Source organism: Myotis myotis, unplaced genomic scaffold, assembly GCF_014108235.1.
Source record: "Myotis myotis isolate mMyoMyo1 unplaced genomic scaffold, mMyoMyo1.p scaffold_m19_p_1, whole genome shotgun sequence".
Classification (NCBI taxonomy): domain Eukaryota; kingdom Metazoa; phylum Chordata; class Mammalia; order Chiroptera; family Vespertilionidae; genus Myotis; species Myotis myotis.
This window is the reverse complement of record NW_023416313.1, coordinates 23,928,228-23,949,707: the sequence shown is the minus strand read 5'-3', so window position 1 is coordinate 23,949,707 and position 21,480 is coordinate 23,928,228. Positions and strand designations below refer to the sequence as shown.

At 48.0% G+C, this 21,480-nt stretch overlaps 1 protein-coding gene across 3 annotated transcripts in view; it reads right to left on the bottom strand.

Moving 5' to 3' along the window:
- FAM114A1 (family with sequence similarity 114 member A1) overlaps positions 1 to 7,953 on the bottom strand; it is a 58,956-nt gene extending 51,003 nt beyond the window's left edge. For 2 of the 3 annotated variants that reach the window (XM_036331382.1, XM_036331401.1), the window contains exons 1-2: positions 7,838 to 7,953; positions 199 to 554 (exon numbers count right to left, since the gene is read on the bottom strand). In XM_036331382.1, the coding sequence (XP_036187275.1) occupies positions 199 to 546 (348 nt within the window). In that variant the 5' untranslated portion in view covers positions 547 to 554; positions 7,838 to 7,953. Of the gene's footprint in view, positions 1 to 198; positions 555 to 5,706; positions 5,726 to 7,837 lie in introns of those variants that run through there. The other variant, XM_036331392.1, reaches the window with a different exon arrangement.
- Between the last annotated feature and the right edge of the window lie 13,527 nt (positions 7,954 to 21,480).

Sequence of the window (21,480 nt, the reverse complement as noted above, 5' to 3'; positions counted from 1 at the left end):
TCCAATTATTAGTGGCTGTTATTATTATTAACACAATTATCAAAATGCAAATATTATAATGACCAGCTATGCTCATAAGGTTACATCATAGATTATTCTGAATCCCAACCCCCTCCCACAGAGCTTGGCACAAATCCGTGCCCATGGTAGGTATCAGTAAGAATTTAGGTTGAACTAAACCGAATGAACCACTCCTACCGGATTATTCTGTTCTTTCAGGGGTATTTCAGGTCCAAGTTCTGCCTCAAGGCTGACGGCATCAATGCATTGGGCAAGCACCTCCTCAGTCACTTCTCCATTGGGGGGCGGATCCATGGCACTGGTGTCTTCGGGCTGGTCAGTGTGCCCAGTGTCAGCAATCTCCTCACCCTGAACTGCTGCATTTTCACATGCATCTCCTCTGGGGTCAGCCAGCATTGGCTCATTTGAAATCATAGCTGAATCACAGTGCACCTCTGCATCTTTGGGTAAAGAATCACTATTGGACATCTCGGTAATTTCTGCTTTGTCTCCAGGGGCTACAGTGTCACCAGCATCATCAGACATCTTATTATCTGCCAACATAATTACAAACAAAAACTTTCTGTTTTAATATGAATTGTTGAACTTTAATTCAAAGCCCTAAATGATTAAATTAAGTCTGCTGGGGTAAATCAATAATAAACTTTATGTAATCTTGGGGTGGACTGAACACATATCCCGAAGATATCCTAATTCCTGGAATCTGTGAATATTATCTTACATGGCAAAAGGGACTTTGAAGATATGATCAAATTAAGGATCTTAAAATGGGGAGATTATCTTGGATTATCTGGGCGGGTCCTAAATGAAGTCCTAAGTATCCTTAGTAAAGAGAGGCAGAGGAGATTTGACTATCAAGAGGAAAAGGTGGTGTGATGACAGAAACAGAGATTGATTGGAGTGATGCACTTTGAAGGCAAAGGAGGGGGCCATAAGCCAAGGAATACAGGTGACTACTAGAAGCTGAAAAAGTCAAGGAGACCCTTCTCCTCTCAGAGACTCTAGAAGAAACCAGCCCTACCAACACTTTGACATTAGCCCAGTGAAACTCATTTTAGACTTCTGACCTCCAGAACTGTAAGAGAATACATTTGTGTTGTTATAAGCCACTAGGTTGTTGTAATGTGTTACAGCAGCAATAGGAAACTAATAAAACCTACAGTGCTATCTTTAACCTTTCATGGATCTCTTGCTTGCTTTGCACCCATATACATATGGTAACTAGAAGTATTATTTGAATCTGGGAAATTATTTATGTAGTAAGACTTGGTTAATTATATTTGTCGCAATGAGAATTAGCATAGAAAATACCTAAGAGCTTATTAAAAAACACGTGACATTTAGCTCCGCCATGTCATCAGAGATTCACATTGAGAAAGAGACATACATGCACATAAGTATGCTTTGTTGGGTACCAGCTGATGAAGGCCTGTGCTCTGAATAATAATTTAAACAGGGATGCATGAGGATAAAATGGGAAGCAAAGAAGTGGTGTATTAAGCCAAAGAGGAATGTAGCCATTACAAAACCACCCGAGAAGCAGAAAACTCATTCTCATGTAGATATCATGTAGAACCTCGCTGTTCAGTACAACTTTCTCTGATGATGAAACTGTTTTATATCTGCACCATCCAGTGTGGTAGCTAATAGCCACATGTGGCTACTGAGCATGTGAAATCTGGGCACTGCCATATTAAAAATGTTAATTTTATTTAGTACATTTTAAATTTTATTTCATTTTAAATAATTAAAATTTTAATTTTACATAGGCCTATATGGCTAGTGGCTACCTTATTGGATAGCACAGATCTAGAAAGTAGGTTAAATGATAATTTTTTTTTTTTTGGCTAAAACGAAGACAGTGTTCTCATTACACAAGAAGCCAAGTCTCAGGCAAATCAATGGGTATTTTTGTTGACCGTGGTGTTTACCAATTGGTCAAATCTCAGGTTGCTGCTAAAACCATGGGATGTGAGAAGCTAGTTTACATACTGGCCACCTGGTGATGTAGACTTAGAAAGAACTCATATCCCCAACCCTCACATCCCCTCAAAGAGCAGTAGTCTGGCTAATTCCTTTTCCTGCTACATTCTCCCCCTTGGTGAAGCACATGCCTTTCTGTTTATCACACCACTTGCATGTCATGAATCTCAAATGTCTACCTCCAGTCCATGGAGACAGAAAGTAAATTAGTGGTTTCCAGAGGCTGAAGGGAAAGGGAATGAGGAGTGACTGCTAATGAGTACAGATTTCTTTCTTGGGTGATGAACATGTTTTAAAATTAGATAGTGGTAATGGCTGTACAATTGTGTGGATATCCTAAAAACCACTGAACTGTATACACTTTAAACGAGTGAATTCTGTGCCCTGGTCAGTCTGGCTCAGTGAATAGAACGTCAGCCTGTGGACTGAAGGGTTCCAGGTTCGATTTTAGTCAAGGGGACATGCCTGGGTTGTGGGCTTGATCCCCAGGAGGGGGCGTGCAGGAGGCAGCCGATCAATGATTCGCATCATTGATGTTTCTATCTCCCTCTGCCTTACTCTCTGAAATCAATGATATATAATATATATATATATGTATAGTGAATTTTATAGTATGTGAATTTTATGGTATACAAATTACACCTTAATTACTAAGAATATACACTGAGTGGCCAGATTATTATGACCGCCCAGATTATTATGACCACCCCAACAGTACAATGAAGTGAATTAGTTATGCAAATAATAATAATAAAACCTTGAGAGTATTTGCTTAGGAAGTTTTCAATATTCAGTATTTTTGGAAGTGTCAATGAAGTACTGATGGGGTGGTCATAGTAATCTGGCCGGTCATAATAATCTGGCCACTCAGTGTATATATGTAATATATAGTGTTATATATTAATATGCTGTTATAAAGAGAGTCTACCCCTGGATAAGTAGCTCTAATGGCCAGTTGGACATCTCTTCCTGGACAAAAGGAAACTTGTTGTCTTATCATTAACACTAGATCTTCCTCTTAACTTTTGTGTTTCATTTAATGCCACCCAGATGTCCCCAATTACCCAGGATAATCAAGGTTGGAGATGGTCTGTCAATAAGTATGACCAATGTCTAGTTGAAACAGTAAAGAATGATACAAGGCCGCTGTACAGAGAAGGGTAGTTACTGCGGTTCATAGGGGAGGGGTGGGGGTGGGGAGGGGATTGAGGGAGGCTACTTGAAAAGCCACTGTCATTTGGAAACTTATAAGATCTTTGGGAAAACACTGTCAGGATTGGCTTAGGATGGCAGTTGGCAAACTAGAGCCTGCTGGCTAAATCTCACCCTCCATCTGTTTTGGTAAATAAAGTTTTATTGGGACACAGACATGCTCATATGTTTATGTACTGCCTACGGCTTCTCAGAGTTGAATGGCTGCAACAGAGACCATATGGCCCACAAAGTCGCAAAGCCTAAAATATTTATTATCTGGCCCTTTACAGAAGATGTTTGCTGACTTATGGCCTAGGACACTGCTTGACTGCCATGGCCTAAAGAGTTCTCCGTCCTAATTTATCCTATCCTCATCTGGGTGCTAGGGGCAGGACCATAAGGAGAATGGGTCTATGAGTAAATGATGTTGAGACATCACTTTTATTCCTAGTTTTGGTTCATCAATAGCTGGTCACAGACACTGTCTATTTTCTCTGTAAGATAATTTGAAAATCCTTATCATTAACCTGGATTATTAAGAAGCTCCAAACTATTTCACTTTCCTATAAGCAGGAACATAAACCTGGCTGTGATAAACATTCGTGGGCAAATAAAAAGCATTATGAACACTTTGTCGTGTGTGCTCTGCCCTAAATGTGTTATGATACCATTCATAATGTTAAAATACTCCAGCACATACCAGATGCCATGTGTGCGGGTTGTCATTTACGCCCTGGCAGTGGTGGGTTAACATCTGAAGCCCCGTATTCAGGAATTTGCTCACCAGAGGTCTTTAGTTAGCATTTCAGTATCTGTAACTGAGTTCACCTCTTCAGAGGGTTCAACTTTTACCCTCTCGGGTAGGTACTCCAGGGTGTGCTAATTAGCATAAGGGATATTAGAAATCATTTTCACTGATGAGATGGCAATGGGGCTTAAGATAGGTGACTGGCAAGAAGTAATGTACAGGTTCTTGCTGCCCTTCCATTACCAGGGCACACAATTGCACTGAGCCCAGCAGCTTACTGACTGCCCTGTGGAGTAGAATTTTTCTAGTTCTTCTAGCTGATTTTGGGAGAAGACAACAACTGAAGCTGAAGAGGTTACCTGAGTCCTCCCAGAGGCCCAAAAGGACAGAGCTAGGACCTCAAGCTCCCGGAACAAGCTGTATAACTGAACCCAGTGGGTAGTATCCGTGCGAGTGGGCGGCAGAACTCTTTCTGAGAACTTCACTCTCCTTCGAGAGGTTTGCAAGGGAGGAAACCTACAGCCCTCACTCATCTCTAATGGCCAAATTGCCTTAGGTCAGCTCACCTCAATTCTGGAAATATTGCTGCAACAAAATCTCTCTTCTCTGCACCTGCTCTGCATTCAACCAGCAACACAAGACCATTCCTTCAGAAATACCCAAGAAGATGAGTATTTGAACTGATACTATTAAAAATGTTTATGGACAACTTATCAATTTAAGAAGGACTATATTTTTACATCTGTTTATATAGTAAAAATGGGCACTATAATATTCAGTCCTACTTTAACTTCCAATTGTACACATCTCTAATCTCTTTACTTCTACCTGTTACAGGTCTACATCTCCCCCTAAACAAAAACTAACACAAGAGAGATCTTTTTTGTTTGTTTTGGTAGACCTTTACTCTGGGTGTCCTTATGACAGGAGAGACGCAATCATTTTTTAAAACTTTGCCCTTTTGTCTGAAATCATCAGAAATTGTGTATTCTGGATACACAGCTGTTTCTGAGCAGTTACTGTTGGCGTCCACCCGGACCACAGCCGTGATGCACACACTGTTTCCCGGGACAGTCTCATCCCTGCCGGGTGCCCATAGGCAGTTCGGCTTCAGAATCTCTCCTGATTTATGGTTAGGAACATTGATCACGGCAGCTACATCACGGCTTTGATGCCGGGGAGACTCAACCCACAGAAACAAGGAGGCTTCTTCAGTAAACTCCAAGGAGAGGAAGGGGCATATAAAGAAGCCTTTGTGAGCTGGGACTAAGTTAGTTTTTTCATGCGTAAATGCAATCATTACCTAAAATGCTCCCAGAACGATGCTATGTAGTGGGGCAGCAGCACCATAGTTCCAAAAATAACTTTAAAAGAGAAGACGTGATTACTATCCTTCAGAAAATGACTAATGCATTTATATCTTATTCCTGGTCAGTGAAGGTCCAGGAAATGAATTCAGCTAACACGAACTACTTAAATGATGATGTAAAACAGCATCTCAATTAAGGGAGAGGTGAACTAGACTGACCTCGTGCAAGGGAGGACCTGTGAAATGTCTTTGATGTGGTTTTAGGCATGATGGGATAAGAGTATATGCAAATGTCCAGCATCAGAAATGAATCTACATAGTCAGGATGGACATCGGAGTGACTGGGCCCAGAGGCTACATGAAGGACTAGTGAGGGTGGGAGGGATGGGATTCTGAGGTGGAGAGAGCTGTGCTCTGTCCCTCCGTCCCTTGGTGGGCATCACTCACTCACTTCTGTTGGGCTTCCTCACTTCCTCCTCTGTAAAGTAAGGCTGGACACAAAGATCCGAATACTTTGTTCTCCAACACCAGACTGATGACAGAGAAAAATGAGGACAAGGTAGCCAGTTTTTCATCAATCTAAATTTATTAAATATAAAGGACTGCCTTCATTTTCCAAGTTTAGCTTTCCTTGGGATTGTACTGTCTTTCATTTTGATGAAACAGCGATGTAGTGGATGGATATCTTTTTACATATGGCTTCATTTGGCAAAACAAGAATTTGGTAACACGGTTTTAAAAAGTGCAGGTCAGTAAAGGACCAGGAACAACAACTCTAGAAGAGAGGTTCCTAATCAGTTTGTAAGAGTGCCTATGGACAAGGACACATGCCTGGCCCCATGTGTCTGCCAGGTATTTTTCTGAAACATAGAAGGGAACTATTTGTTTTCTTGCTTAGAAGCACCTTTGCACAGCATCAGTGGCCCCTCATAGCCCAGCTCCAATCCCTCTCTCTCTCGCTCTCTGCCTCCTGCAGCTCTCAACACACCCTGACTCCTGCCTCACCAGACTTTCCATCAGAGGAGCCCACACAGCTCGTAAACCGTCCCACCTCGCTGCCTTTGCTTATGCTGGCTCCTCTGCCCTGCCTCCAACTCCGGTTTGTTTCTCAATGCCTAATGTCACTTTTCACTCCGAAATTTTCCTTAATGTGCCCTGCTCCTTCTGAAGAATTAAATTGCTGCCTCTTCTATATTTCTGCAATACTTTTATGTGATGCTTCTATTGCACTTAATGGAGTATTTGTTTCTATGTCACAGTCTCCTCTGGGGCTGTGACCAACAAGCACCTGGCTTGGTTTATTACCCTCAAATATTCACCCAACTTGCATATATTGTCTGGCACTGATGTAAGAGAAACAATGCTTGCTTTAAGCTAGTCTTATAAATAAATGACTACTTATATGGACTGAATCGCTGAGATTCAGCAAGGCCCCCCTCCCACCCTCAAATTCTTTCTGCACTGGCTCGCTTGCGCCTCAAATTCCACCCTGAAAGGTTCATGCTTTTGCTTAAAGCTCGCAATGTAAAGAGTGTGTCATTCTTTCCTCAGCTCAGATTTTGATGGGGGAAAGGAAGGAGAGAGTACAGGATGGATATAAATGAGGTGGGAAAGGGGCCCCCAGGAAGAAAAGAGGGCAGCAAGGAGAAAAGCCGTTCTGACCCTCAGGTCTGCGGGTTGCCTGAGGCGTTCTGGAGTTCAAGAGAAATGGATTTTAAAAGCCACCTGTTGGTATCCCTCAAGATGTTTAGGTTGGTAACTGATGGGATCAGCAGGGCATACTCAGAGCCCTCACAGCCTATAGAGATGTCTTCCTACTCTAGGAAAAGGCAATGAAGTTCAGGTGCCTGATTTGAGAGGAAATACCCACCACATTCCAGGGAGAAGGCGAGTAAGAGTGGGTGGGTGGATGGGTGGGGTTGGGCTAGGGAGTCGGACTCAACCCAAGGGCTGTGAGTCCAGGTGGTGTCAGTTTAGGATGTTGGCTGGGGTGGAAGGCAGGGCATGGGTCTGCAGGGGAAGGAATGATGAGCTCGGGTGGGAAGTCAGGGCCTGCACTCAGTTTTCCAAGTCCATGGGCAGGCGAACCCCAAGAAGGAGGCCCCTGCCTTGCCGGGGACCACTCCCTCTGCGCCCCCAGCTGCCTAGACCCCGAGGCCATCTGGGCCTCCGACCTGGGACCCTGGGAAAACTTTCTCAAACTTGCTTGGTGCTGGGACTGGATGCATCGGAGCTCGCGGCAGGCTCCGCGGAGGTCCCCGGCGGCCGAGGGTGCAGAGCCGGAGTGCGGGCGTGTGGGTGTGTGCATGAGCGTGGACCCGAGCGACACACACTCACACACACACACTCACACGCCCGCACCCACGCAGGGCCCTCGGCCGCGCCACCCGCGCCTCCCTGGACTTCACCCTCCAGCCCGGATCCTCCTGGTCCCGCGCCCGGTGGCCTGTCCCCACCGAAGGGGACACAGCGTGCGGGATTCGGGAGTCAGGACCGGGAGCGACGGCGCGGTCTCCCCACCACCCGCTGTCCCCGCCCGCCCGCCCGGGGAAGGGGCCGGGAAGGGCGCCGGGGGCTCTTACCGCTCTGGCGGCCGAGTGCGCGCGGGAGCGCCCGGCGGTCCCGCCCCGCCACGTCGGCAGGGCTGGCGGGGACGCGGCCGGAGGGCGGACCGGAGGGCGGGCCGGAGGGGGACACGGCCGAGCTGCCCCGTCCCGCCCCGCGGCCCGCCCAGGGCTGGCCCCGCCCCGTGGGCCCCGCCCCGTGGGCCCCGCCCCAGCCCCGGAACGCAGGGGGCGTCCGGGGCGCGCCCCTCCTCTGCGCTTCCCACCTGTTTGGGAAACTTTGCTTTTCCAGCTCTGTCCCCGCGGGAGAGCCGGAGGGGCGCCGGATCCCCGTCTTTTCCAAGGTGCCCCGAAAAGCCCGCAGGCAGTTATGCTGGGGAGGGGTCGCTCCATTTCAGCAAGAGTTTGCCATGTGCCCAAGGCGCATTGGAAGTTTTCTCCTACCCCGTTTGTGGGAGTGTAATCTGATTTAAAACCAATGGGCTAAACAAACAGAAGCACTTCCTAGGAAGTCAATTCGGAAATGCGGATCAAAATTCAAGTGAATTAGCTTTGGGCCAGGAATTCCATGTCTGTGAATGTGTCCTAAGTAAACAGTCAAATCAGCAATTACGTTCACTGTAGTGGTTGGTGCCCAGGGAAACCGGAGACAACCTGCCCCACAATTAAGGGTCGATGAAGTAAACCACAGTAATGTCACACAGTCAGGGCTAACACTGCAGCCATTAGAAATCATGCCTGTACATCCAATTTGTTGACAGGAAAAGAAGGCCATAGCCAACTATCAAGTGGATGGCAGGGGAAGCTCAGAAGAGGGCATGTATATTGACATGTATGTATATTTTATATGTCAGGGAAATAATAGTTTCAAAAACAGTGATTCTTCCTGAGCTCTGCAATTGTGAGTGTTAGCAAATTGTGTTTCAGGCGTGACAGGTGTCCTTTGGTGTCCCATACACACAGACACCCTTGCCTGTGGGACAGCCTGCACCTTTGCCGCACCTGCCCCTCTCTGCTGTGGCAACGCCCAATCAGACATTCCCTTTTATAGGGCTGGTTTCCTTTTCTCCTTTGCCCAAACCACGCCTTTCCAACAAAAGAACATTAACCAAGCAATCCTAGCAACAGGTTTTGTTGCTGACTGCAAATTATGCCCTTTTACGCAAATGTCGTTGCTGCTTCAAGCCCACCAGGTTGTATTTCAAAACTTTTATTTTTCTGCAACTTGACCATTTTTTATTCACTTAAAATATTCTGGAGTATTTTAAATACATATAGAAAAGTAGAGAATAATGTGACAAATACTTATTTGTGTATAAAAGTAGAGAGTATTATAATATTATAATGCTTATATTTAGCAGTGTTTTTGCTTTAAAAGAAAAAAAGTTACAGATATGTTTCATTTTCCACCTTCCTTGGAGGTAACTACTGTCCTGAGGATGTTGGGTATCTTTCCCACCAATATTTCTATATTTTGTCCTCTCCCATAAACACTAGACAGAATTGTTTTCCAATGTTTAAAAAATCATAACATCCTATACATTTATTTACTTAACTAGATGCCCAGTGCATGAAATTCATGCATGGGTGCAGTCCCTAGGCCTGGCCGGCAATTGAAGCGCAAGAATCTGGCATGGAAGGGCACATCCCAGCTGACCTCTGGGCCCTGGGCAGCACCTGGGCCCCCAGGCCCCTACGTGCCTCCCTCCGCCTGAGTCACGGTGCCCGAGTCCCCAGCGGAAATGCGGTGAGCACGGCTGGATGTGGGCCAGGGTGCAGCGTGGGCCTCTGGGCCACCCAGTGGTGCTGCCTGAAAGCGGGGTGAGCAGGCCACTCTCTCTCGGCTGGCCTTGCAGACCAGCTCCTATGCAAACCGACAGGGAGCCCGACCAGCCCCTGCAGTCCTGGTGGCTATGTCCTGGCTCACCCGGAAGAAGCCACAAGGGTGCGGGGGGCACCTGAGTGCAGGGGCTTCCCCAGTGTGCAAGCCCTAGTGTCCTGGGGGAGGGTAACAGGGGGAGTGAGAGCAAGCTCCGCAGACACTCCGCATTCTCACCGCACCGTCCCTGTCACCCAAGCCCCCACGTAGGCGAGGAGAGGTCACAGCCCCCCTCACCCCCCAGCCCCCACCTGGGCGCTGAAGGAAGTTGGTCTCTTCCACCTACCCCCAGTTCCCCGTCCCAGCCCAGGATCAGGCAATCAGGGCCTGCCAGCAGCTGCTGGTTGCTGTCTATGGGGCTATTGGTTGGAGCCAGGCCCCCGCCCAGCTCCCTTAGCATCTGGGAGCCTGGAGGTGGCCCCACTGCCTGCTGCTGCCAATGGTTGCCATCTGCGAGGCCATCAGTGGGGCCATTGGGCCCCTGCTTGCACCCTCCTTAGCCTGGCACTGCCTGATCACCTGCTCCATCATCCTGCCGTAGTCCTGCTCTCCTCGGGGCCCATCGAGGCCAGCAGCGCCTCCACTGACGCCCGCTACCAGCGCTGCGTTGCCAACACCCACCATGTTCCACACCACCCACTGATGGTCAGCACACGTCATAGTGAGTGGTCGAACTCCCGGTTGTGGGGACAATTTGCATATTAGGCTTTTATTATATAGGACTAGAGGCCTGGTGCACAAATTTGTGCACCAGTACGGTCCCTTGGCCTGGTCTGTGGGACTGGGCTGCAACTGCCTCTCCAACATTTTCAGGCAGCACCGCTGGGTGGCCCAGAGGCCCACGCTGCACCCTGGCCCGCATCCAGCCGTGCTCACCACATCTCCACTGGGGACTCGGGCACCATGACTCAGGCGGGGGGAGGCATGTGGGGGCCTGGGGGCCCAGGTGCTGCCCAGGGCCCAGAGGTCAGCTGGGATGTGCCCTTCCATGCCAGATTCTTGCGCTTCAATTGCTGGCCAGGCCTAGGGACTGCACCCATGCATGAATTTCATGCCCAAGGGGTCCTGGATTGCGAGAGGTCGCAGACCAGGCTGAGGGACTCCACCGGTGCACAATCAGGGCCAGGGAGGGACACAGGAGGTTGGCCAGCCAGAGAAGGACTGTGGGAGGGCTCCAGGGAGTGTCTGGCCTGTCTTGCTCAGTCCTGATTGGCCAGACCCCAGCAGCAAGCTCACCTGCTGGTTGGAGCGTCTTCCCCCTGGTGGTCAGTGCACGTCATCATAGCGACTGGTCAACTGGTCGACTGTCTGTCCCCTGGTGGTTAGTGCATGTCATAGCGAGTGGTTGAGAGGCTTAGCATATCATTAGCATATTATGCTTTGATTGGTTGAACAGCTGACTGGCCGACTGGACACTTAGCATATTAGGCTTTTATTATATAGGTTATTATATTTTTGGTAACTGTTCATGTTCCTACATATAGCTCTAGTCCATTATTTCAAAGTCTTTATAGAATTCCATTGTATGACTATGCCACAATTTATCCATTCCCCAATCAATGGACAATTAGTGTGTTTCATGCTTCACTATTACATGTTGTGTTGTAATGGCCGGCCATCTTTGTCTATGTTTCTTGTATCCCAGACTGGACATGGAATAGTCAGGTCACCTTCACTAATATTGTGAAATTGTCCTCCAGTGTGGTTCCACTAGTCATCCAGCAAAACTTTTTTTTGAGCATGTATTATGTGCCTAGAACTACTCTAGGTGCTGAGAATACAATAAGGAGCAAAGCAAAGTCCTGCCCTCCAAGAACTTACAGTCTATTGAAGGGGAGAAAGGCCCTATCTGGTGGTGGAATAAAGCAGTATATAGAGTCTAGGGGTCTACAGAATGATGACTAAGAGCAAATGTGGTCAGGGACCGTCTTGGGTGTTTCATGTCAGAGAGATACTGAGGACTGAGAAGGACACTGGGAAGAAATGTCAGTGATTTAGCAGGAAAATTGGGAAGAGAGTATAGGGTACCAGTAGCCAAGTAGAAAACTTTTCATAATCTTTTAACTGTGTTAAATGCTGCTGATAGTACAGCTAAGAGAAAAATTGAGAAATGACTCTTGGACTTGGCAATGTGGAGATCATTACTGACCTTGAGAAGAGCCATTTCTTTGGAGTGATGGAGAAGGAAACTTAATTGGAGAGGGTTTGAGAGAATGGGAGGAAAAGAATTAGAGGCAGTGAGAAAACAACTCTTTCAAGGAGTTCCAGTGTAAAGAGAAGCAAAGAGGAAGAGGTTGTAGGTTCAAAGGAAGGAATGTACTTTTAAATATGGGGAAATTGTAGCATTATAGGCTAATTGGAATTATGCATTGGAAGAGACAGATGGTGATGCAGTAGACAGGCTAATAGCAAGGGTGATTTGCTTGAGTAGCTGAGCAGGCGTGCTCAATGGGGAGGAATTGGCTCTTGATACAGAGACTTTATTCAGGAGTGCAGGTAGAACAGGTTCAGATAGGCTAATAGAGTTTTGTGGGGAGGATGTGGCTAAGATCACCCACACCCTTACATTCCCAGTTACTATGTATGAAGCAAAAGCTGGACAGTGAGGGAGGCTGATAGGGAGAAAACGAGTTTGTTTGAAATATGGTGTTAGATGAGAGCTCTACCTTGGACTGCCAGGGAGATGAACAAGTGGATCCTAGGGCAAATTAAGCCTGAAACATCACTGGAGGCAAAAATGAAAAAGCTGAAGCTGTCCTACTGTGGGCACATCTTACTTCCCAGACAATAATGTAGGGAAAATAGAAGGCAGCAGGAAAAAAGGAAGGCCAAATAGGAGATGGAATGACTCCATGAAAGAAGCCATAGGCCTGAGTCTCCAGGAGCTGAGCAGGGCTGTTGAGGACAAGACACTGTGGACATCACTCAGTCATAGTATTGCCATAGAGTTGGAGTCAGAGCCAACTGAATGGCATGTAACACACATATGGAAATGCTCTTCTGATGCAGCTATTTTATTTGTAAAAATTGAAGCATCATCAGCCGAGAATGAGAAAGGGAAGAAGATGTTAAAAGTGTAAGAGAGAGGAAGAGGTGTAAAATAGGAGACTGGGAGAGTCAATGGGCTAGGGAAGGGGAGTAGAACAAGTAATATTGCTGCTCCCTCTTGAGGTTGGGAACCAGTCATGAATTTTAAGTGTGACAGTCATCATGGGTGTGTATTTTCTCTGACTACATTTAGTTGCTCAGGCTCAATGTAGTCCAGTGGTAAGTTGGATTTAACCTGGGTTGAGGAGAGAAGAGTAAGGTAGCTGTAGTGAATGCAGAGGGATGGTTGAAAGGATGGGTCATAATCTTTCAGTCCAGTGCAGTGGGGCTAAGGATTTGTTGGCATCAGAGGGAAAGAGTTGGAGGTGGTAGCTGGAAAGTGGGAGGCTGGCAATGCAATTGAGATTATAGAGAGGGTACAGCCATTGGTAATAATGACATCTAGGTTAGGGGACAGCATGACTGAGGTATGTCGCAGGAAAAAGTCATTGGGAAAGAGACTATCAAAGAACTAAGAAGCCATGGGAATGAAGGACTTTCTACATGGCTGTTGAAGTCACTAGAATTATGGCTGGGGTGGTGTTGGACTTAGACAGTGAGCAGTGCTAAAATAAGACTGAGGGAGTGATAAGGCTCTGGGGAGGACTGCAATCAGGAAGGGTAGGTTTCAAGGTTGGAGGAAGGAGCAGTTATATGGAAGTAGCAGCTGAGAACTGAGGATACCTGTCTCACCTCCAGGCCATGAGGTGTGAACGGTGCTGTTGAGAAAATAGGGACCACTAGAGGGCAGTGTGTTCAGGACAGAGTTTAGGCCTCAAGAGTACCCTGATCTTCACTGTGTTGGAATGAAATCACCTGAAGATCTTTAAAAATAATTCAGATGACTGGCCCCATCCCACGCAGTTTAAGTCGGAATCTCTGGACATGTTTGGCAGCTGTTTCCTCACATTCTGATCAACATCTAATATTATTAGATGTTTTAATATTTTGTCCATCTCAGGGATGTACAATGGTGTTTCCTGGTTGTCTTAATTTGTATTTCCCATACCCTAATGAGGATGTTTTCCTTATCATATGTTTGAGCTATTTCCATTTTCTTTTCTGTTACCCATCTGTTTATATTCTTTGTTAATCCTCCCATTGGGCTTGCTAGTCATTTTCTTATTGATTTGTAGAAATTCTTTATATATTTTATATATTAATCCTTTGTGGTTGTATCTGTTACAAATATCTTTCTCAAACCATGAATTGTCTTTTTTTAATGCAGCATAAAATTTTGGTTTTAATAGCAACATTTAATATCTAAGTTATCCATGTAATTTGTTTTGTGTATTTTGAATGATGTCTACAATGTTCTGTTCGATGTCTTATAGTTCTGGAGGCCTGAAGTCCCAAACCAAAGTGTTGGCAGGTCCACTAGCTTCTGAGGGTTCCAAGCATTTCTTTACTTGTGCTTGCAAAACTCCAATCTGTTTTCAGAATGGCCTGCTGCTCTCTCTCTCTGTATCTTTCTTCTGAGTGAGTCTTATAAGAACACTAGGGGCCCAGTGCACGGATTCATGCACCTTGAAAGGAACCGTGGACTATGAGGCTGCAGTGGGCACAGGGGCAGCTCTCAGACCACCCTCTGAACCCCTGCCTGGCCTCTCCAGCTGCAGCCTCCGGTCCCCTGTCTGCTGGCAGCAGCTGCTGCCCTGATTGCCCCCCAGGAGCAGGGGGAGGTGGAGGAGCCCTCAGGGGCAAATGGGGCTGGCAGCCCCCCCTTGCACCCACTGATGGTGCCAAGTGATCGGGACCCATGCCGGGTGCTGGCAGCGGGTGCGAGGAGGGCCAGCACTGTCAGTGGGTGCGAGCAACTGGTGGGACCGTGGCATGCAAAAGCAAAGAATTTTCAGTAACCACCAGAGGCTCGCCCCAGTGACAGCGACTGGTGCCCTGCCTTGGTCTGGTGCCGCTCACCTGCTCCACCATCCCGCCCATGGCCCGCCATGGTCTGTGCATGCCCCCTGGTGGTCAGCACATGTCATAGCAACCAGTTGTTCAGTTGTTCTATTGTTCGGTCTATTTGCATATTAGGGTTTTATATATATAGACTAGAGGCCCGGTGCACAAAAATTTGTGCACTCTGGGGGGAAGGGGGGGTCCCTCAGCCCGGCCTGTGCCCTCTCGCAGTCTGGGACCCCTCGGGAGATAACGACCTGCTGGCTTAGGCCTGCTCCTGGGTGGCAGAGGGCAAGCCCAATCCCTAGGTGCAGCCCCTGGTCGGGCTCAGAGCAGGGCCGATTGGGGAGTTGGGGCACCACCCCCTGTCATGCACAGAGCAGGGCAGATTGGGAGGTTGTGATGCCACCCTCAGTCACGCTCAGGGCAGGGCCGATTGGGGGGTTGGGGCATCGCCCCCTGTCACACTCAAGGCAGGGTCGATGGGGAGGTTGCCTCGCCACCCCCTGTCACGCACAGAGCAGGGCCCATCAGGGGGGTTGGGGCTCCGTACCCTGTCACGCACAGAGCAGGGTCAATCAGGGGGCTGGGGAGCTACCCCCTGTCATGCACAGAGCAGGGCCGATCAGGGGGTTGAGGAGCTCCCCCCTGTCACTCACAGAGTAGGGCTGATATGGGAGTTGGGGCACCGCCCCCTGTCACACTCAGGGCAGGGCAGATCAGGGGGTTGGGGCGCCGCCCTCTATCACCCACAGACCAGGGCCAATCAGGTGGTTGGGGCGCTGCCACTCTCACACTCAGGGCAGGGCCGATGGGCAGGTTATGGCTCTACCCCATCACACACAGAGCAGGGCCCGTGGGGGGGGGGGCAGGGGTTGGGGCGCTGTACCTTGTCACACACAGAGCAGGGCCAATCAGGGGGTTGTGGCGCCACACCCTGTCACACACAGAGCCGCAGGGCGATCAGGGGGTTGGGGCACCTTCCCCTGTCAGGCACAGAGCAGGGCTGATCAGGGGGTTGGTGCGCCTTCCCCTGTCACAAACAGAGCAGGGTGGATAGGGAGGTTGTGGCCCTGCCCCCTGTCACACACAGAGCCGCAGGGCGATCAGGGGGTTTGGGCGCTGCACCCTCTCACGCTGATCCTGGTGCTGGGAGGCCTCTCGGCTCCGCTGATCCCGGTGCTGGGAGGCATATTACCCTTTTACTATATAGGATAGAGGCCTGGTGCACGTGTGGGGGCCGGCTGGTTTGCCCTGAAGGGTGTCCTGGATCAGGGTGGGGGTCCCCACTGGGGTGCCTGGCCAGCCTGGGTGAGGGGATGATGGCTGTTTGCAGCTGGTCACACACACTTCAGGGTGGGGGTCCCCACTGGGGTGCCTGGCCAGTCTGGGTGAGGGGCTGAGGGCTGTTTTCAGGCTGACTGAAGCTCCCAACCGCTCCTTTTTTTTTTTTTTTTTTTTAATTCTGGGCCAGCTTTAGCTCTGGCTCCAGCTCTGAGGCCTCCGCTGCTGAAAGAAGGAATCTGGTTTGTTTCAGTTCTATAATCGAAACTCTGTATCAACTCCAGCTCTGAGATCCCGGGCTCACTGAAAGCAGGTTTCTGGAGTTTTGTTTAGCTTCTATATTTGTTACAATGTTTAAACTGCAGGCTCAGAGGCCAGCAGCGCAGGCGGGGAATGTTGGAGTCCTCCGTCACTGAAGCAAGCAAGCCTCATGTTAGTTTCAAGCTGCCTGGCTGCTGGCCGCCATCTTGGCTGGCAGTTAATTTGCATATCTCGCTGATTAGCCAATGGAAAGGGTAGTGGTCGTATGCCAATTACCATGTTTCTCTTTTATTAGATAGGATGTGGTATCTTATAAGGAACCATGGTGTAATGCTGAAGCATACAGACTCAGGGGATAGATCTGGGTTCAAGCCTCTGACCCACCACTGACCAGTGGTACAACCTTGGACAGTTAACTAACTGCTTTCCCACTTCCACCTTAAGTAGAGATAATGATGGTACTTATCTGATAGCACCTTTATGAGGGTCAAGTTAAGATCACCTATGCAAGTGTTTTACAGACAAGATTTTATATAAATGCTGTCACACTCTCCATACTGTTCTGTGTTTTTCTTAATAGTATTTTCTGAAGTCTTTCCACCTCAGTGTGTAAAAGGTAAAGCTTGCATAGAAGTCATTTCTATAATGACTTCTCTTCTGTATCAGTCACTGTTGCAGCCACTTTATATTCATTATCTCCCCTACAAATCACAAGTACTCACACTTTGAGGATGAATAAAAGATTTCTCTGTGAGGTTAAGCAACTTGCCCAGCCAGGACCACACAGCTAGTACCCGGCATGGTGAACATGGTCAGCCCAGTACTGTCTGATTGTTGGCCATGCTCTCTGCCACATTACCTGATTTTTGTCATCTTCTTAAAGATATTTCTCAGAATTACAATAGCTGCAACAAGAATAGTCTCCTTGTTCCCCTAAACCAGCATTATTATGCAACACCCTAATAAGCATTTGTTAGTCACTGTGAGATGTAACCATCTCTGCAGTGGTGTGTGTGTGTGTATGCATGTGTTTGTATTTTCATAAAGACATTAGTCCAGTGTTGCTTGAATTTTCCTCAGAGCCACTGTTGGCCCCTCTCCCCTCTGACTGTTTCCAAATCTGGCTTCCCCGTGTCACAGATAGCTGCTGCTCTCTCACTGTCTCCTTTTGCTGGAAATCTACTTACTGACCCTCCTCAGGCCTGGGAAAACTTCCTGTTATGTTTGATGAGTAAGAACGAATGGTAAGAAGCTGGTCTTTCCCTTCCTCCTGAAAGCAGAAGTGGTTCTTACCAGATGTTCAACTTTGTCATGGGTCAAACTGTAGGATCTTAACATGCTTTTTGTAACAATGAAGTAGTGCTTGTTTTTTGTAACAATGAAGACTAGAATTAATTATAGAATGGTTATTTAACTCATATGTTCAGTTCTTTACAGAACCTCAAGTAAGTGGAAAGTGTTAGGAATAGAGAGTTCTGGCCACCTGAAGTCTCTGATAAACCAGACACTGTCTTTTTGTATCAACACTCATTTACATTGAAAAACAGAATGAAGGAATAAAATGGAGTCACTATGATCAAGCTGCTCAATTACTGAAATCAAGTCTGCTGAGGCATGAGGAAATGATTCTATTCTTGTTTTAACTAGCCTGGGAACTCTGAACCTTTTTTTCTTCTTTGGAACACTTCTGGGTTTTTCTAAATTCTAAGACCCTTTAATAAATTTTATCAATAATTTCTAGCTAAAGCCTCCAGACTTCCTTTTTAGATCACTTAACAATATCATTCTAAAATTATTCTAGAGGTAAATGAGCACTCATCTTGTCCCACAACCATATCAAAATTACAACTAAACAACAGAACCATCATTCAGAATCACCTAAAATCTGGCTGAATGGAAGTCCTACAACTATGGAATTAAAGAAGAAGCCACATCGAGACTGGTAGGAGGGGTGGAGATGTAGAATGGGCTGGTCCAACACACACGAGTGGTGGACAAAAATTGGGAGAAATATCTTAGCTGCGGAAGTCACCCCCAAGGAGTGATGGGTCCTACTTCAGGCTCCCCAGTCCAGGGTCCCAGTGCCTAGAAGAGAAGTCCCCATAACTTCTGGCTGTAAAAACAAGTGGGGGTTGAGGCTGAGGGAAACAGAAGACTGCTGGAGTCTCAGGAAGTTCCTCTTAAAGGGCCCATGCACAAACTTACTCGAACTCAGTCCCTCTGAGCTCCAGCACTGGAGCAGCAGCTTGAAAAGCACCAGAGACATAGGGGGGGAAACTGAATTGTTCCAGCACCAGGGTGAGAGCTGAGGGTCAGCTTTCTCCCATACAGATGTGCTTCCAGAGGCCATTTTTTTTTTCTTTGATAAAACCTCCCCTCACAGAGCTGCACTCTGGTGCCATATCTGAAATTCCATTCACCTAGCTAACACTGTTTGGCCCACCCTGGTGAGTCCCTGAGACTCTGCTCCACCCAACTTTTGAGTCCATCCAAGCTGTTTCCAGTGACTTTAGCATATAAATGGGGGGGGGGGGACAGGAGGAGATTAAACAAAGATCTTATATGCATACTAGAGGCCCAGCACATGACATTCATGCACTCAGGCGGGGTTGGGGGTACCTCAGTCTGGCCTGTGCCTTCTCGCAGTCCAGGAGCCCTCGGGGATGTCCAACTGACAGCTTAGGTCTGATCTCCATGGGGAGTGGGCCTAAGCCGCAGTAGGACATTCTTAGCACTTCTGTGGAGGAGGGCCATGTGCTCGCCAGCCATCAGCCTGCCTGTAGCTGAGCAGCGTTCCCCCTGTGGTAGCACACTGACCACCAGGGGCCAGTTCCTGTGTTGAGCATCTGCCCTGTTGTGGTCAGTGTGCATCATAGTGACTGGTGGTTCTGCTGTTTGGTTGATTTGCATATTACCCTTCTATTGTATAGGATATGCATTACCTATGGACACAGACAATAGGGTGGCAAAGGCCTGGGGAGGGGCAGGGACTGGGTGAAGGGGAGCAAAGGGGGAATAAAAGAGGGACATCTGTAATACTCTCAACAATAAAGATTAAAAAACAAACAAACTGAACAAACCAACCCCCTCCCCCCCCTGATGAAAAGCAAGGACCTACAACCAAGATTACTTTACCCAGCAAAGCTATCATTTAGAATTGAAGGACAGATAAAGAGCTTCCCAGACAAGAAAAAGCTAAAGGTTCATCACCACCAAACCAGTATTATATGCAATGTTAAGGGTATTCTTTAAGAAGAAGAAGAAGAAGAAGAAGAAGAAGAAGAAGAAGAAGAAGAAGAAGAAGAAGGAGAAGAAGAAGGGAAGAAGAAAAGAAGAAGAAGAAATATGAACAATAAAATGGGAATAAATACATATCTATCAACAACTGAATCTAAAAAACTAAATGAGCAAGCTGAACAGAAACAGACTCATAGATATAGAGAACATTTTGATGGTTGCCAGATGGGAAGGGGTTTGGATGGGTGAGTGAAAAAGTTGAGGGGATTAAGAAGTACAAATTGGTTATTACAGAATAGCCATGGGGATGTAATGCACAGCATAGGGAATATAATCAACTAGAGGCCTGGTGCATGAAATTAGTGCATGGGAGGGGGGCCCTCAGCCTGGCCTGCACCCTCTCCAATCCGGGACCCCTTGGGGGATGTCCGACTGCCTCTCGTGATCTGGGACTGCTGGCTCCTAACCACTAGCCTGCCTGCCTGCCTAATCACCCCTAACCCCTCTGCCTGCCTGCCTGATCTCCCCTAACCATCTCTGCCTGCCTGAATACCCCTAACGGCTCCCCTGTTGGCCTGATCACCCCTAAGCACCTCTGCCTCGCCCCACACCCGGGACCCAGGATTCCCTCCCTCTGGCCAGCTGCAGGCACCCAGGACCCGGGCCAGGTTCGCCCAGGCTGGCCACAGCTGCAGGGGATCATGGGCAGGTGGCTTTGCTTGGGCCATAGCCACAGGCAACCAGGACGTGGGGCTGGTGGCTTGTCTCTCTTCCGGGCCACAGCCCCAGGGGCTGGCTCCCAGGACTATGGGGCGAGCGGCTTGTCCCTCTCCCAGGCCGCAGTCTGGCTGGTCCCCATTCCTCTCTCATGAGCTCATTTGTGCCTGGCTGGTCCTGATTCCTCTCTCCCCTGCCCACGATCCCCTGCAGCTGTGGCCAGCTTGGGCAAAGCTGGCCTGGGTCCTGGGTGCCTGTGGCTGGCCAGAGAGAGGGAATCCTGGGTCCTGGGTGTGGGGCGAGGCAGAGGTGCTTAGGGGTGATCAGGCCAGCAGGGGAGCAGTTAGGGGTGATCGGGCCAGTAAGGGAGCCATTAGGGGTAATCAGGCAGGCAGAGATAGTTAGGGGCGATCAGGCAGGCAGGCAGAGGGGTTAGGGGTGATTAGGCAGTGTTGAGTATCTGAGCCATTATGGTGCGACAATGTGAGGGTGTGACGACCATTTGCATATTAGCTCTTTATTATATAGGATAATATTATAATAACTATGTATGGTGTCAGGTGGGTGTGAGATTTATCAGGATGACCACATAGTAAGTTAGGTAATGTCTAATCACGGGAGTGTACACCTGAAACTAGTATACTATTGTATCTCAACTGTAATTGAAAAATAAAAAGGATTTAAACATGAAAAAATGTATTATTCTAAATGTCCTTTAGAAAATTGATTATTTAATTAGCCCTGCAGGATCTCAGTGTTATTTATTTTTTAAAATATATTTTATTGATTTTTTACAGAGAGGAAGGGAGAGGGATAGAGAGTTAGAAACATCGGAGAACCAAGATGGCGGCATAGGTTAACGCTGGAGTTTGCTGCTTTGAACAACTACTTCAAAAGTGAAACTAAAAGACGGAAGGGACATCACCCAGAACCACAGGAACGCTGGCTGAGTGGAAGTCCTACAACTAGGAGGAAAGAGAAACGCATACGGACACTCAGAGGAGGCGCAGTGCTGAAGTCAAATTCTGAGGTGCGGAGTGCGCGGAGTGGGCTGGCGGCGGAGGGCGCGGTTGGCGTTTTCAATCGGGAGGGAGTCGCAGACTCTGAGCTCCAGATCTGGGCGAGTCTTTGGGGACCCAGACTCAAACGGGAGAAGCGGGACTGTCTGGCTTCGGTCAGAGCGAGTGCAGCTTTCTCTCCGAGGTTTGCAGCGGGTGCTGGGACTCAGAGAGGCAGAGCCCCTGGGGACAGGACTGAGAGCCGCCATAACTGCTCTCTCCGGCCCACCCTGTTG